General features: G+C 44.4%; 1 protein-coding gene across 2 annotated transcripts in view; it reads right to left on the reverse strand.

Moving 5' to 3' along the window:
- The window catches only part of adcy8 (adenylate cyclase 8 (brain)), a 33,044-nt gene that overhangs the window by 14,388 nt on the left and 1,225 nt on the right, over positions 1 to 17,431 (reverse strand). For both annotated transcript variants that reach the window (XM_089009215.1, XM_089009214.1), the window contains exons 2-6: positions 4,762 to 4,911; positions 3,487 to 3,617; positions 2,641 to 2,752; positions 1,586 to 1,713; positions 404 to 562 (exon numbers count right to left, since the gene is read on the reverse strand). In XM_089009215.1, coding sequence (XP_088865341.1) covers positions 404 to 562; positions 1,586 to 1,713; positions 2,641 to 2,752; positions 3,487 to 3,617; positions 4,762 to 4,911 — 680 coding nt within the window. The remainder of the gene's footprint in view (positions 1 to 403; positions 563 to 1,585; positions 1,714 to 2,640; positions 2,753 to 3,486; positions 3,618 to 4,761; positions 4,912 to 17,431) is intronic.

Genomic DNA, 17,431 nt, shown 5'->3' on the forward strand with positions numbered 1-17,431 from the left:
GCGATTGAGCCAGCTAGCGATCGAGCCAGCTAGCGATTGAGCCAGCTAGCGATTGATCCAGCTCTCTTTCTATTCAGCTAGCTCGGCAAGTCCCTTACATCACAGGTGTCAAAATCAAGCCAAATGTGGCCCACCACATCATTTTATTCAGCCTGCAAAAGCAAATAAAACGAGTGAATTTCCATTGTTAACTATTGAGCTAGCTAGCTATTTAGTTAGCGGTCGAGCTAGCTAGCCAGCGAGCTCTCTTTCTATTGAGCTAGCTTCCTAATCCCTTATATCACAGCAAAGCAAATCAAACTTGTGGTTGCTAAAGTCCCGAGCCAAAAGTCAAATTGTCTCACGTAAACAATCAGAGTGATGATTTTTGAGGTGAAATTTTAATAAGGCGGCGCCTGCTCACCCCGGGATGCCTCCCGACTCCAGCTTGTTGGCGATGTCGACGTCCCACGACCACACGTCAAACTGCCACTTCCTGAGGCCCAGCACGCCGCACAGCACCGAGCCCGAGTGGATCCCGATGCGCATGTCGATGTCATGTTTGGTGCGCGAGCGCACGTATCTGACAACAGGTCGCGCAAAAAACACATTCATTACAATACAATACAACACAGATTGATTTATTTCGTGCTTTTAACAACAACTGAAGCTGGAACAAAGAGCTTAACATGGAAAGCTATCATATACAGAAAATAAAGCAGTCACAAAGAGAGTACAAAGCGCCACGGAGTCTGGCGGACTAGTTTTCTTCACCCCCTTTCTTTGAGTGCAGACATGCTTTGTTATCCAGTGGAGTACTTTTGCTATTATGGGCGTGAAAAAGACCCCACCACAGGCTAGTGTTCAGCTGAAGAGGACACAGAAGAAAATGTCGGTCGAGCATAAGAAGGAGATCATCAAAAAACACCAACGAGGTGTGCGTTTGTGTGACTTAGCATCCCAGTACCAGTATGCTAAGTCAAACATTGCTACGTGTGGCTAAGCGTGTTTCTGTGTTGTCTAACCAACGGTCAACGGAAGTGATGGTATTATCTCCGAGAAAGCACGCCAACTTCACTTGGATATTATCAAGAGGCAACGACATCAACGACCATCACAAAGGTCAATAAAACGATTTTATTACACAGTACAGTTTCTTTCTTTAATTACAATACAATAGCAAATTTATCATACATAAAATAAGGTGTATTTTGTGTAGTTTTAAGGATTATTTAGTAGAAAATGATGTTTTATGGGGCCTGAGAACGGATTATTCTCACTTTAATGGTTACTTATGGGAAATAAATGTTTGGAAGACGAACTTTTCGCCTGACACACACTTTCTGGGAACCAAAGAAGTTTGTAAACTGAGGTATCACTGTATGTCATATGTGGTGCATATCATGTCGCAATACGCGCTAATGGTAATAGTGGCTGTCAAAATGCGTCAATGGCGCAAGGGCGCCGCCCACATGCATCCCTGAAACACCCTGGAATTAATTGGCCAATGTGTCGGACTCTCCGCCTTTGTTTCGTCACGCCCATATATGGACAAAAGGGTGCAAATGGAGGTCAGGGTGGTCGGCATCCGAGGAGGAGCGCTCACCTGATGGTTTTGATCATACTGAGGCCCATTTCCACGCAGCAGTGGGCGTGGTCCTGACGCGGTTCGGGAAGGCCCGACACGCAGTAGTAGCAATCGCCCAGGATCTTGATGCGCAGGCAGTGATGCTCCTGCAAGCATAGCGGCGCAACGTTTTAGCCTTCCACGCGGGTAACGCACGCAAAAAAACAATCATAATAATAATACATTTCACTTCTAAGCGCCTTTCAAAACTTTCAAGGTCACCTTACAGTCACAGGATCGTTTTTTTTTCTGAGCAGCGGCAACCACACGCGCCAGCGTCCACACAACAATAATAATAATAGCTATGAAGCTGGCTATTTATTAGCTATATGGCTATCTAGCTAGTTAGCTAATTGTCTAGCTGGCTATCTATTAGCGAGCTGGCTAGCTTTCTATCTATTTAAGTTACTTCTGGGTTGAGTGAATACTGGCGTGTGTGGCTGCCGCTGCTCACCCACAGAAAAAAAACTTATCCTGTGACTGTAGAGTGACCTTGAGAGTTTTGAAAGGCGCTTGGAAATGAAATGTATTATTATTATTATTATTATTATTATTATAAATAAATACATAAATAAAATTTAATACATTTAATTTACAAGTACCTTTCAAATCACCTAAAGTCACTTTACAATTAAAAGAGCAATAAAGCCATAAATAAAATGCAAAATAATAAAAGAGCTGATTAAACTCAGAATTTAATTTAATTTAATTTAATCCTTGAACCAATCACATTTCAGCCATTATTTATGACCGGGGTGTTGCTTTGACTCATCCGATTTGAAGTTGGCGACACCAAGGCCTTCTCGCAGGCCCTTCGTATTTCCCGGCTAACGCTACCCTCTAGTGGCCAAGTAGAAAATCACACCACACTTTTAATATATGAGTCACAGTCACGGCGGTCGCCGCAGTCAAGGTTGTAGAGTCACAAAATAGCTCTGAAGGCTTGGATTGATTCAGACGAAGTAGCACTACTGAAGGCCTAAGTGTGAAACGCACGCACGCACGCACGCACGGCTGGCCGACGACATGCTCACATGCGCCAGGCGGTCGAAGCGTGCGAAAAGCTCGTTCAACATCCGCACCAGCTCCTGAGCCGACAATGTGGTGGAAAGATTGGTGAAGCCTTTGACGTCTGCGAAAAGAATGCTGGATAAAACACGGAAATGTCATTCGGGGGGTGTTCACCATTTGGAATTCGCACATCAAGTCTCAACGACACCACGAGCGGCGCCCCGTGGGTGAGCGGCGGCAGCCAAACGCGCCGGCGTTCACTCAAGCCGGAAGTAACTCAAATAAATAGAAAGCTAGCTAGCTAGCTAATAGATAGCCAGCTAATTAGCTAGATATATAGATAGCTAATAGACAGCTAGCTTGATAGCCAGATAGCTAGCTATCATATATTATTACAATAGCTAGCTAGATAGCTAGCTATCTAGGCAGCTAGATAGCTAGTTATCTAGCCAGCTAGGCAGACATCTAAGTAGCGGGCTAGATAGCTAGCTACTATATATATTGTTATATTATAGCTAATAGATAGCTAGCTAGACAGACAGATAGAAAGCCAGCTATATAGCTAGCTGGCTATCACTATATTAGTATATTATAGCTAATAGCTCACTAGATCGCTAGCTATCTAGCCAGCTAACTAGCTAGCTAGCTAGCTAGCCAGCCAGCTAGATGAGTAGATAGCTAGCGATATAGCCAACAAGTTAATTCCTAAATTATATTGAAAGCGTTACCGAGAGTGACAGATGTGCAACATCTCTGCTGCAACTTGGCAACCGGTAATTTGGTCTGTGCGAGTGATCTTCCCGCTGAGATCTGATGTCTCCACTAGTGAGATCGACATAGCCCCCCCTCCGGCACTCACTGAGTCTGACCTGACATTCTCGTAGCGGTGGATGTAAATCCGATGGAACTGATGTTGGAGGTGCTCGTCTTCCACGTTGCTCATGTCGTTAATCATTTCCAGGACCACGAAGCGAGGGAGGACGGACAGAACAAGACGCTCCTGAGGACGGAAAGGACATATGGCGGCTTTGATTCAGGGGGACAAACATCACAAAGGCGCACAATATTCTAATAATAATAATAATAATAATAATAACATTTCATTTATAAGCGCCTTTCAAAGCTTTCAAGGATATTTTACAGTCAAAGGATATTTTTTCTGCGGGCGAGCAGCGGCAGCCACATGCGCCAGCGTTCACTCAACCTGGAAATAACTCAAATAGATAGAACACTAGTTAGATAGCTATTAGACAGCCAGCAAATAGCGAGCTAGCTAGCCAATCGATAGCCAACAGATAGCAAGCTAGCCAGCTAATGCTAATAATAATAATAATAATGACATTGGTAAGTTGGATCTCCAATTGAAAAGATGGAGACGTTGATGATATTTCCACGTGACCCAAAATGCTGGTCTGTGATTGGCTCTCTTAATCAAGACCACCTCCATCTTTCCATTTCAGCCATGGCTGAGCTTCACGTGCCCCAAAGGCTTCCAGGAAACAAGATGCCAGCGAGAAAAGCTTTCTGAGAGAGAGACAGAGAGAAAGAGAGACAGAGAGAGAGAGAGAGAGAGAAAGAGAGAGACATAGAGAGATGCAGAAAAAAGAGAGAAAGAGAGAGACAGAAAAAGATACAGAAAAAAAGTGAGACAGAGAAAGAGAGAGGCAGAAAGAGATAAAGAAAAAAGAGAGAAAAACAGAGACAGAGAAAAAGAAAGAGACAGAAAGAAATAAAGAAAAAAGAGAGAGAAAGAGTGAGAGAGAGAGAAAGACAGAATGAGAGATAGAGAGGAGAAAGAGAGAGACAGAAAGAGAGAGACGCAGACTGTGTGAGAGACAGAAAAGGAGACAGGAAAAAGAGAGGCAGAAAAAGAGCGAGAGAGAGAGAGAGAGAGAGAGAAAAAAAGAGAGAGAGACGGGGGGAGGCGGGTCGGCGTTGTGGGCGTGTCATTTGCGTGTGGGTTCGCCAAGCGACGTCCATGTTTGTCTCCCGTCAACAGGCTCATCAATGGCAGAGTCGCCGTCGACACAAATCCATCAAGTCCGATTCCCGTCAAACGTTGTCAGCGCGTCGCGCGGCACCAAACGAGACGCCGCGCGCCTCCACAAACATGGCGGCCTGACCCCTGACCCCCGACCCCCGACCTGTCTCTGGTTCTCGGTCTCCAGACGCAGTCGGGCCTCGATGCAGCGTCGCGTCTCCAAGAAGGCCTGTCGCTGGGCTCGGTCCGACAGGTAGCTGATGAAGATCCCCGCCGTGTTCATGCACAGGAACAGAACCGTCTGCGCCGCCACCTGCAACGCATCCAGAAAAAAGTTAGCTTAGCATCATTAGCATCATTCAAAATGGCGGCCTCAAAGTCACCCCTATTGTCAAATATGCTAATATGCCTGACATACGGCACAGATGGCGACTCATCTATCGAGCTAGCGAGCTAGCTAGTGAGCTAGCTCTCTTTCTATTCAGTTAGCTGGCTAATCCCTTACATCACGGGTGTCAAAGTCAAGGCCCGCGGGCCAAATTTGGCTCACCGCATTATTTTATTCGGCCCCCAAAAGCTAATCAAACTTCTGAAATTCATGCTGATCTATTGACCTAGCTAGCTAGCTAGTGATTGACCAATATTTATTGTATTTATTTTATGGCTATTATACAGGTAACATCCAACTTACGACCGGCCCGACTTACGACCACCCGGACTTACGATCACGACCTCCAGACCCTATGGATTTCGACTTACGATCATTTCGACTTAGGACTACTTGGTCGGAACGGAACTCGGTCGTAAGTCGGATGTTACCTGCATAAACCAATTTTTATTGTATTTATTTTATTATTATTATACAGATAACAGCCGACTTACGACCACCGAGCTCGATTTACGACCACCCGTACTTACCACCGCGACCTCCAGTCCCTATTTTAAAAAATATATATTCGACGCACCGCAACGCGCTAGTTGCTGGCCTGCTAGCGCCACATTTTACACACATATTAGCAATATTTTGAATGGATGTCGAATTACGAACATTTCAACTTACGACCAATTGGTCGGAACGCAGCTTGGTCGTAAGTCGGATGTTACCTATATAAAACAATTTTTATCGTATTTATTTTATTATTAGTATACAGGTAACGGCCAATTTACCACCGAGCTCGACTTACGACCACCAGTCCCTATTTAAAAAATAATAATTCTACGCACCGCAACGCGCTAGCTGCTGGCCTGCTCGTGCAACATTTGACACACATATTAGCAACATTTTGAATGGATTTTGACTTACGACCATTTCAACTTACGACCACTTGGTCGGAACGGAGCTCGGTCGTAAGTCAGATGTTACCTGTATATCTTTCCCGCTCGCATGCCGTGTGGGAGCATGAGACGATGGCCATTCAACATACACACACACACACGCATGCACGTTCACGCACGCACGCGCACAGCTATTACGACGTGGCACTCTGTGTTATTGGCAATGTCTCCCAGGGCGCCGGCAGTGATTGAATTTGTTGTCCGTGGCCCTAAAGGTCGGCGGGGGTCCCCAAGGATAGCGAGAGATGCAAATTAAAAAAAGAAAAAAACAAGACGAGCTGTAACGTTTTGTTTTGGAAGACGCCAAACGCAACCCAGGTGGACCTTTTTTTAACGAGGTCTCATTAGCGGCGGGAACATGTCGCATGGAAAACAAGTTAACAATAGACACGCCGCGTGCACGTCTGTCTCATGCACACACACACGCATACACACACTGTCACAAACACGCACACGCGCACATTTTCTGCTTTTCAATTGAATTCACAGCGAATCTTCCAGGATTGCGCAATCCCACATGATTGGTTTATGTAATTGCAATAATTTTCAAATGTTTTTCATTCATATTAGCATTGAGTTAGCCAAAAAAGGCTAATTAGATCAAATCATCTAGTTTGATTATTTTGCTGTAGTATTGTGACATCATGTTTTGCATGACGTGTTAGCATGAAGCTAGCTTGACAGTGTTAGCCAAATTGACAAGTTTGATTGAATATTTTGGTTTTAGACTCTTTGGATCTATTATGTCTCAGTTTTCCAATAAGATAATAAATAAAATATGGGATTTAAAATAATCATAATAATAATAATTAGTATTTTCAATACTAATTACTTCTACTACTACTACTACTACTAATACTAATAATATTAATAATTTATCAATTACATGAATGATGATCATATTAATAATAATAATAGTAATGTATTTAATATTAACATTATTATTATTATTAATAATTTTACAAAATAATCATAATGAGAATTATAATGATGAATATGTATTATTATTATTAATGTTACTTAATAATACTAATAATACTAATAATACTACTACTACTACTACTACTAATAATAATAATAATAATAACACATTTCATTTCTAAGCGCCTTTCAAAACTCACAAGAACACTTTACAGTCATGTAATTTTTTTGTGCGGGTGAGCAGCGGCAGAAATTATTATCATTATTATTCGTAGTAATGTTACATAATAATAATAATTAAAACATAATAATAATAATAATACTTTTTTATTATTATTGCTGTTGTTAATAATATGATGATGATTATTATTAATGCTACTTAATACTACTACTACTAATTATTATTATTATAGTCATTATTATTATTATTATTATTATAATTATTATTATTATTTTGATATGATTTTCCATGGTGTGGCTGGAAGATATCCCAGCCAACTGCAGGGAAGTAGTAATTTTTACTTTTACTTTGACATCATCATCATCATCATCATCATCATCCTCACCATCATCATCATCATCCTCATCATCATCACCATGACGATGTCGGGAGTTTGTTATTTCCACAGAGGGTCAGCTCGCTCCCTTACCAACTCACTCTATTTTCCCACTTCCCGTACGTTGTCATCAAACATCATCAAGATCATCCGAGGCTGACCCGGACCACATCGCCATGGCAACAGGACCAACCGGCGCGACATGCTGAGACGTCGGCGCCAAGCGACGATCCTCGTGTCGTCCGCCATCGTCTTCAAAGTGGGACACTTTTGAAAGCGAAAGCCCGGCGGATCATGACTCAGGCTCACGTGAGCTCGTGCAAGAGATGCTAAGCGCTTGTTTTGGAGCCGCGGGGGGTCGATTGTGGGGGGGCGGTGGCGGAGATAAACCGCCATCGTCGCTTCGGGAAGGGAAACGACTGCAAATGCACACTTACCGCTCATTCTGATCTCCTGGACTCTGATTGCACCTTAAAGGACAACCGACAGCATTTTTTTGTTTGCTAACTGACATCAGAAAAACGTTTGATAACATCTAAAATGGCCAAAATACCAAGGATGATATTTTGAGTCAAATGCAAAACACCAACAATAATGACTCAAAGTGTCCCAAAATGACCCCGAAAATGGCGTGTTTCAGAAGGTCCCGCCCCCTTGTTCGTGACGTCACGCCAGGACGTCTTTGCCTGGCTCGAGAATCAAAACAATGGCTTCAGATCAGATCAGTCATTTTGCATTTGAATAAAAATATCAGCATGCATGTTTTGGCTATTTTCGATGCTATAAAACGTTTTTCTGATGTCAGTCAGGAAACAAAAAAAAAATGCTGTCGGTTGTCCTTTAGAATGTCATTTAAAAATGATGCAATCTGGCGTCTCCTTCTCCTCTTCTTTTTTTTTTTAACATGTGAGGATTTGAGCGGATTAGTTGAGAAAACACGGAGTGCTTGATGTGTGTCGTTGACCTTTGTTGGATGGCCTTCGGCGCTCAATCAAATCCCGCTCATCGTTGCCAGATTTGGCCCCCAGGCCTCGACTTTCACATCTGTGATGTAAGGGATTAGCCAGCTAGCTGAATAGAAAGAGAGATAGCTAGCGAGCGAGCTAGCTCAATAGATGAGCATGGAACTTCATAAAGTTGATTTGTGGGCCGAATAAAATGATGTGGCGGACCAGATTTGGCCCTCGGGCCTTGAGTTGGACGGCGGTGATGTAAGGGATTATCCAGATAGCTGAATAGAAAGAGAGCTAGTTAGCTAGCGAGCTAGCTAGCTTGATAGATGAGCATAGAATTTCACAGGTTTGATTTGCGGGCCGAATAATATGATGTGGTGGGCCAGATTTGGCCCCCGGGCCTTGAGTTGGACAGATGTGATGTAAGGGATTAGCCAGCCAGCTGAATAGAAAGAGAGCTAGTTAGCTAGCGAGCTAGCTAGCTTGATTGATGAGCATGGAATTTCACAGGTTTGATTTGCGGGCCGAATAATATGATGTGGTGGGCCAGATTTGGCCCCCGGGCCTTAACATGGACACCTGTGGTCTACTCCCATTGAAATGAATGGAAACTAAAATTTCAAACATGATGAAGTCATGATTGAGTGAAGTGAAGGACTGGTCGCTGTCCATCCACGTCTGCCATTGGTTTACGTGTGCTGGTTTGAGAGCTTTAGCGCCACTTGCTGCTTCAGTTGCCACGAGCGGCGGCAGCAGGCGACGCCCACGCAGACAAGCTGCGACAATGACGCCAAAGTTGACCGCTCGCCCAATATGCTGCCTGACAGATGGACACGTTGCGATTGGAACACAAGACGCAAGGTTCGCAACGTCTTTGTTGCTTTATAACTTGCTGGGAAACACTTTGAAGACAGATATTTGTCACTTCTTGTACCTTCATATTTTCCTTTTGCTTCCCCCCCCCCCTACATTTTTAGGACTTTTTGTATGTGTCCAAATACTTTTATCATCTTACGAACTTAATTGGTTCCCCGAAGATGTGTGTAAGGCGAAAAGTTCGTCTTCCAAACACTTATTTCCCATAAGAAACCATTAAAATGATAATAATCCGTTCCCTGGTCCCCATAAAACATAATTTCCTACTAAATAAGATCTCACCCCACCATATTACAGTGATACCTCAGTTTACAAATTTAATTGGTTCCCCGAAAATGTGTGTAAGGCGAAAAGTTCGTCTTCCAAACACTTATTTCCCATAAGAAACCATTAAAATGAGAATAATCCGTTCCCTAGTCCCCATAAAACATAATTTCCTACTAAATAAGATATCACCCCACCATATTACAGTGATACCTCAGTTTACAAATTTAATTGGTTCCCCGAAAATGTGTGTAAGGCGAAATGTTCGTCTTCCAAACACTTATTTCCCATAAGAAACCATTAAAATGAGAATAATCCGTTCCCAGGTCCCGATAATACATAATTTGCTACGAAATAAGCCTTAAAACTATACAAAATATACCTTATTTTATGTATAATAAATGCTCAATTGTATTGTAACTAAAGACTGTACTGTATATTAAAGTGGTTTTATTGACCTTCATGATGGTCGTTAATGTAGTTGCCTCTTGATGATGTACAAGTGAAGTTACGTGCTTTCTCGGCGATAATACCCTCACTCACACTGTACCCTCACTCACACGGGGGTGTGGAAAACTAGTCCACCAGCCACTGTGGCGCCGTGTGGTTTGGTTTGTCCGCCAAAAAATAGTCCGTATGACAAGACTATATGCTCGCAAATTTAATGTTCGTGAGGTGAAAAGTTCGTAAACTAACGCGTTCGTAAGCTGAGGTATCACTGTACTTGTATCCCAATAGTTTTTGTCCACATAGATTGGGAATGTATTTGTTTTTTGCTTCCAATCGTTTCCTCCAACCCCGAACCGCCTCAATTGACCAATTCCGCCAGGACGTTTGTCAACATCTTAGCCCGCGGCTCGCAGCGAGCATCACCTAAAATGTAGTCAACGACGCAGCGCCAGTCGCGAGCGGGAAATGGAACGTCGGCAGCGTAGCGCTTTAATGGACTCCATTTAGCGGCTTTTTTGTTGACTGGGAAGACATTTTGTCAAGGATGAGTCAACTCCCTCCCCAGTCATCCCAAATGGACTTCACACGTTGCCTACAAGCCGTTTTATTGATCTTTCCAGACCTTTAGAACATTGTCTTCCAAAGCGCTCGTCATTTGGATTGGACTCTCTATTTTCATTCTTCTTTTTTTGTTCTATTCTTTTGTCATCAAGAGCAGATCGGAAAAGTGGAGAACGGCTGAAAATGTGCTTGTCTTTCAGAAATGAGTCACATTTGTGGCAAAAACGGAGGCTACCACCAAGACTGCGCTAATATAATGTCGCTAATAGCACCCAATGTATGCTAAACGTCCGACAGGTTGCTATTTCTCTCCCTGATATTTAGTTACACATCTATCTGTCTCGCTATCTAGCTATCGAGCTCTCTACCTAGCTACCTACCTACCTACCTACCTACCTACCTACCTACCTACCTATCTCCCTAGTTACCAAGCTATCTAGCTGCCTAGCTATCTAGCTATCAAACTACCTCGCTATCTGTCTATCTAGCTACCTAGCCATCTAACTACCTAGCTATCTAGCTATCTATCTATCTAGCTATCTAGCTACCAAGCTACCTAGCTATCGAGCTACCTATCTATCTAACTGGCTATCTATCTAGCTATCTAGCTACCTAGCTATCCAAAAACAACAAAATGTGAAGAAAATAAGTCGTCTTTTTTTTCCTCCGGCTATTTTCACTGACCGATAAAGTGCTTTAAAATGGATCCTGATAAAGACGATACGGTTCTTAAGAGGGCAGCATCGCTGATCCGGGATCAGATCAGGAAGTGAGAAATTCCAAACGAGGGGGAAGAGGGGAGGCACTGATCCATAATTCAGGATTAGAGCTCACACACACTCGCAAGGTGAAAGACTTTGAAGAGGTGCGCTTTAGTGTGAAAACCCAGAAGGGCGAGCGGGCGAGCGGGCGGGCGGGCGAGCCTTTTGACTGAAAAGCCTCTTAGGCGCCGCAATTCAAAGTGAAACGCTCGCCGGCGCTGCTGAAACGCTTTCACATGCCACACAGACGCTAAACACGTTCCTATAAAAATGGCGACATTCAGCGTTTGTCTCCCAAGGGATTTCCGTGTGGTCCAACAGAGGACAGACGCCGCCGGACTTGGGCGGGTGGTGACCTGCTGTTTTTCCACATTTCAAAGGGATCAAAGTAATCCCAGCCGTAATCTCATTAAACGCTGACCCGGACGGGCGCTACGAATAGATTACCTCGGAAAAAATAATCCCAACTGAAATCGTGCTCAACGTGGAGGATCAACGCAAATCAGACGCTTTAACTACTGATGAAGCTGGAGCAAAGCGCTAACTTGGACGAAAGGGAAATGCTGCCCTCTCGTGGAAGGGGAAAAAAAATACCAGCGGTCGGACTAGCGCTTTATCAGCACACCCGCAAGAAAAACCAAAACCTGAACAAGATGGCCGACTCGACGGCTCTTTGAAAAGTCCGATTTTTAACCAAGATGGCCGACTCGACGGCTCTTTGAAAAGTCCGATTTTTAACCAAGATGGCCGACTCGACGGCTCTTTGAAAAGTCCGATTTTTAGCCAAGATGGCCGACTCAACGGCTCTTTGAAAAGTCCGATTTTTAGCCAAGATGGCCGACTCGACGGCTCTTTGAAAAGTCCGATTTTTAGCCAAGATGGCCGACTCGACGGCTCTTTGAAAAGTCCGATTTTTAGCCAAGATGGCCGACTCGACGGCTCTTTGAAAAGACCGATTTTTAGCCAAGATGGCCGACTCGACGGCTCTTTGAAAAGTCCGATTTTTAGCCAAGATGGCCGACTCGACGGCTCTTTGAAAAGTCCGATTTTTAGCCAAGATGGCCGACTCGACGGCTCTTTGAAAAGACCGATTTTTAGCCAAGATGGCCGACTCGACGGCTCTTTGAAAAGTCCGATTTTTAGCCAAGATGGCCGACTCGACGGCTCTTTGAAAAGTCCGATTTTTAGCCAAGATGGCCGACTCGACGGCTCTTTGAAAAGTCCGATTTTTGACCGAGGTTGTTGTCTTTCCAAACAAAGCCGAGTTGACACGCAAGGTGACGGGTTGACATTTTCCCGGTGACGATTCGGGTTAGCGTGATTTGCCAGATGCTTCCTCGGCGTCAATCTCGGAAGCGTCTTTCTCAATTTGTCTGGCGAGACGCAGCTGAAGGTGGCCAGACGATCGATAGGTTTCCACCCGCGACCGTGCCGACCGGCCCCGAGCCGCAATGTTGCCTCATTAAAATGGCGGCGGGAGTCGATAGCGCCGCAGATGAGCCAGAAAAAGCCAGGCGACCTTCCCAAAAAATAACACTTTGCTGCAATTGAGTCCCTCACTGTTTGTTTTTTCATATGCTACGGTTCATTTAGCTGTCCATTTGCTATCTATTTGCTTTCTATTAGCTATTTATTTGCTATCTTTAGCGAACTGGCTGGCCTGTTAGCTATCTAGCTAGCTATCTGTTAGTTATCTAGCTGGCTATCTATTAGCTCGGTAGCTTTCTATTTATTTACTGCCGGGTTGAGTGAACGCTGGTGCATGTGGCTGCCGCTGCTCACCCGCAGAAAAACTCCTGTGACACCTTGTCAGCTTTGACACAAAGCCAGGAAACAATTTGCGGAAATATTTGGACTCAATTGATGAGCATTAGCGTCAATTCATCAACGTAATAACGGAAGAGTGACGGACAGATGGATTATTGCCCCGCCTTCCTTGATTGTGGCGACTCGCTAAAAGCTTTTTCTTTGTTTTTTTTTTTTGTTTGCAGACATTTCTGGATGCGCCCGCGAGGTCACAACACGGACACTAAAAGCTTCGTGAAACATTTAGCGCGGCTGAGTGCACGTCGAAGAAGAGGCTGAGGGGGGAGAGCGTCGTGGATCTCTCCTTTGCAACTGGAGATATCGAGGTCGAATATCAAGACGCTGTTATGCTACACGAAATCTTTCTAGAAATAGACGACGAGCAGACTGAAGGACACTCGCCGTGCGCGATGATATAGCCCCAAATTGCTAATTTGTTCAGCAAAATGCAATTTACAATCAGCTAGGTGGCTAGCTAGCTCGATATCTATTAACTATATAGCTTTCTAGCTAGCCAGTTGGCTATCTATTAGCTCACTGCGATGGAACAGACACTAGGCTGCATGCAAGCTGGCTGGCTAGCTTTCTAGCTAGCTAGGTATTAGCTATCTATTGGCTCGCTAGCTAGTTTTCTATCTATTTGAGTTACTTCCGGGTTGAGCGAACGCTGGCCCGTGTGGCTGCCGCTGCTCACCCACAGAAAAAAAACGTATCATGTGACTGTAAAGTGACCTTGAGAGTTTTGAAAGGCGCTTAGAAATTAAATGTGTCATTATTAACTCTTTTTGTTACCCTTTGATATTTAAATAACACCTAACTTTTGACCCACCGCACCCTGCCCACCACCTTTTCCTTTTCCCTCAGGCAATAATAATAATAATAATAATAATAATTAGTCGCTGGAAAAGGTGGTGGGCAGGGTGCGGAGGGTCAAAAGTTTGGTGTTTTTTAACTATCAAAGGGTAAAAAAAAGAGTTAATAATAATAATAATAATCCATTTCATTTCTATGTGCCTTTCAAAACTTTCAAGGTCACTTTACTGTCTTAGAATAAGTTTTTCTGTGGGTGAGCAGCGGCAGCCACACGCGCCATCGTTCACTCACCTCGGAAGTTAGTCAAATAGATAGAAAGCTAGCCAGCTAGCTAATACATAGCTAATCGCTATCTAACTAGAAAGCAAGCCAGCTATATAGTTAATAGATATAACTTGCTAGCCAGCTTGAAAGCTAGCTAACCAGCCAGCTCGACAGCTAGCCAGCCAACCATATAGCTAGCTAGCCAGCTAATAAATCTCAAATAGATAGCAAATAGCTAGCTAGCTTTTAGTCCTTTTCATCCAAACGTGCATTTTTCATGAGGCATCAATGCTTGAGGGGGAAAGAAAAGAGGGTCACAATGGCTCATTGTGCGCCCCACAAAGTCATCTTGCTAGCAAAGACGCGGCAGATTTTTTGACGCGCACACACACACACATAAATGCTAAACACTAGCCTGATATAAACCCCACTTGCCCCCACTTGCCCCCCCCTGACTCCCCTTCCTATCATTTTCCCCTTTTATCTCAGTTGTGCAGCCAGCGCTTCAGGTAAGCCGAGTTTGACCTTGAGCTGCGGCGGCTAATCGACGATGGCGCGTAGCTCGGTATTTGTGTGGAAAATGTGCGTGCGTGCGTGCGTTTCCGGAGCGATATACGCCGCCGCTATTGACTTCATAATGGCTTCTGCTTCACACAAAAGGCCTTCGAGCCATCGTGCGCACGCACGCACGCACAAACGCACCCCCCAAAAAAGCCCACAAAAAGATACACTTGTATTGACACAGTCGACATCGCGCTTTTTAAGCTAGCGTTCTCAATGGCGTTTTCCGCAAGCTAATTGAAAATCGGAAGGGCAAAACTTCAAGTTTCGTGCAATGATTTGGGGGAAACCCCCACGAGCCTCTATTTTGACACCTGCGATGTAAGGGATTAGCCAGCTAGCTGAATAATAAGAGAGCTTGCTCGCTAGCTAGTTATCTCGATCGGTAGCCGCTTGCGCGATCGATAAACATGGATTTGGCCTTGGTTCCTTGACTTTGACACCTGTGAGTAAGGGATTAGCCAGCTAGCTGAATAAAAAGAGAGCTTGCTTGCTCGATAGCTAGCTCAATCGGTAGCCGCTAGCTTGATAGATAAGCATGGATTAGGCCTTCAGTTCCTTGACTTTGACACCAGTGATGTAAGGAATTAGCCGGCTAGTTGAATAGAAAGAGAGCTTGCTTGCTAGCAATATGGCTAGCTAGCTGAATAGATAAGAATAAAATAATGTGGTGGGCCAGATTTGGCCCCCGAGCATTGACTTGGACACCTGTGATGTAAGGAATTAGCCAGCTAGCTGAATAGATAGAGACCTTGCTCAATCGCTAGCTAGTTCGCTCGCTAGCTAGCTCGCTAGCTAGCTCGATAGATAAGCATGGAATTCCTCAAGTTTGATTTGCTTTCGCGGGCCGAATACAATGATATGATGGGCCAGATTTGGCCCCCGGGCCTTGACTTGGACACCTGTGATCAAATTCCACATGTCAGAGTTTAAATCTACTTTTTTTGCGGATATTGAGGCATCTAGCAGTGGCGTTTGAAAAAAACAACAACAAATAAACCCAGCTAAGAGATTTTGGCTATGTAGCTGTCTAGCTATTAACTATCTATTAGCTATCTATTAACTAGTTAGCTCGCTTTCTATCTATTTGAGTGACTTCCGGGCTGAGTGAACGCTGGCGCGTGTGGCTGCCGCTGCTCACCCATAGAAGAACTGATCCTGTGACTGTAAAGTGACCTGGGGAGTTTTGAAAGGCACTTAGAAATGAAATGTATTATTATTATTTACTGTATGTCAAAAACCTTGTAAGTCAAGGCACTTGTATCTCAAGGCACCGCTGTCAAATGTTTCATTGAGTAATCAATAATCAGCATGAAGCAAGCATGCTCGGCCTGTTCTTAGCGACTGAGTGACTTTGTGGTTCGGTCCAATCAACATTTCATCATCTCGTCTCGACTTCCTGTTTTTATTTTTGTTTTGTTTTCCAAAGTCCATCAGCTAGCGGCGGCTCTTACGGAAAAAAACGCCGTTCGATTCAACAGACAAAGACGAAGACGGCGTGGATGGGTTGCGGCGCATTGGCCCCGCCCCCGCCCCCCCCTCCTCCCCCCTTTTGGCGAAGCTCCAAGACGACAGCGTCGGATCAATGCCGGATATTCCTGGCCTGACGGGATGAGAGGAACAAGAGCCACTTGGGATCCTTCAACTCAATCGGGAGCTAAATGCGATCGCTAGCCGTGTTATTGCGCTGGCGCGAGGCGCAAGTGGGCAAAAATGGCATCTCGAGAACACTCCAAAAAAAGGGAGAGCAACTCAGAACATACGTCAAGTGCAACTTTTGGAGCAATTCAACAACAAATTGAGCCAAATAAGTGCCAGGGAAAACCGACTGGACCCTCCGCACCCTGCTCACCACCTTTTCCAGCGACTCCCCTCAGCTAGGCGCTACCTGCACCGAATCCAGCTGACATTTAAACAACCACGAACTCTCTAAACAGTAACCCAAATAAAAGTGTATAGTGGCGCCATTTTCTTATGATGATACTAGTGCAGCGTGTTCTAGCGGAGACAAATTCCATGTGTGTTCTTTGGCGGGCTGAATAAAATGATGCGGCGGACCAGATTTGGCCCCTGGGCCTTGACTTGGACACCCGTGATGTCAAGGGATTAGCCAGCTAGCTGAATAGAAAGAAAGCACGCTCGTTGGCTAGCTAAATCGCTAGCTAGCTAGCTCAATAGATAAGCATGGAATTTCCCAAGTGTGATTTGCCAGTTTCTTGGCTATCTAGCTAGCTACATATCTGGCAGGCTATCTGGTTGGCTAGCTATCTGGATGGCTACCTATCCAACTGGCTGGCTGGCTGGCTATCTAGCTGGTTATCAATTGGATTATTATCAAATGGATGCTATTAGCTAGCTGGCTAGATTTCTGGCTCGCTATCTAGCTAGCTATTGGCTAGGTATTAGCCTATAGCTAGCTAGCATTCTGACTATCTGGCTGGCTATCTATCATCTGGCAATTAGCTAGATAGCTTTCTGGCTATCTGGCTGGCTAGCTTGCTATCTATTAGTTAGCTGTTAGATATAAGGCTAGCTAGCGTTCTGACTATCTGGCTCACTATCTAGCTGGCTAGCCGGTTATCTATTAATTGGCTGTTGGCTAGCTTTCTGACTCTATCTGGCTCAGAAATGAAATGGATGATTATTATTATTATTATTATGAAGTTGAAAAAGTGGAGGGAGTGACGTGTGAAGGAACCATGGCGGCGGCG

Source organism: Hippocampus bargibanti, linkage group LG11 (assembly GCF_051943395.1).
Source record: "Hippocampus bargibanti isolate YZ-2025 linkage group LG11, ASM5194339v1, whole genome shotgun sequence".
Classification (NCBI taxonomy): Eukaryota; Metazoa; Chordata; class Actinopteri; order Syngnathiformes; family Syngnathidae; genus Hippocampus; species Hippocampus bargibanti.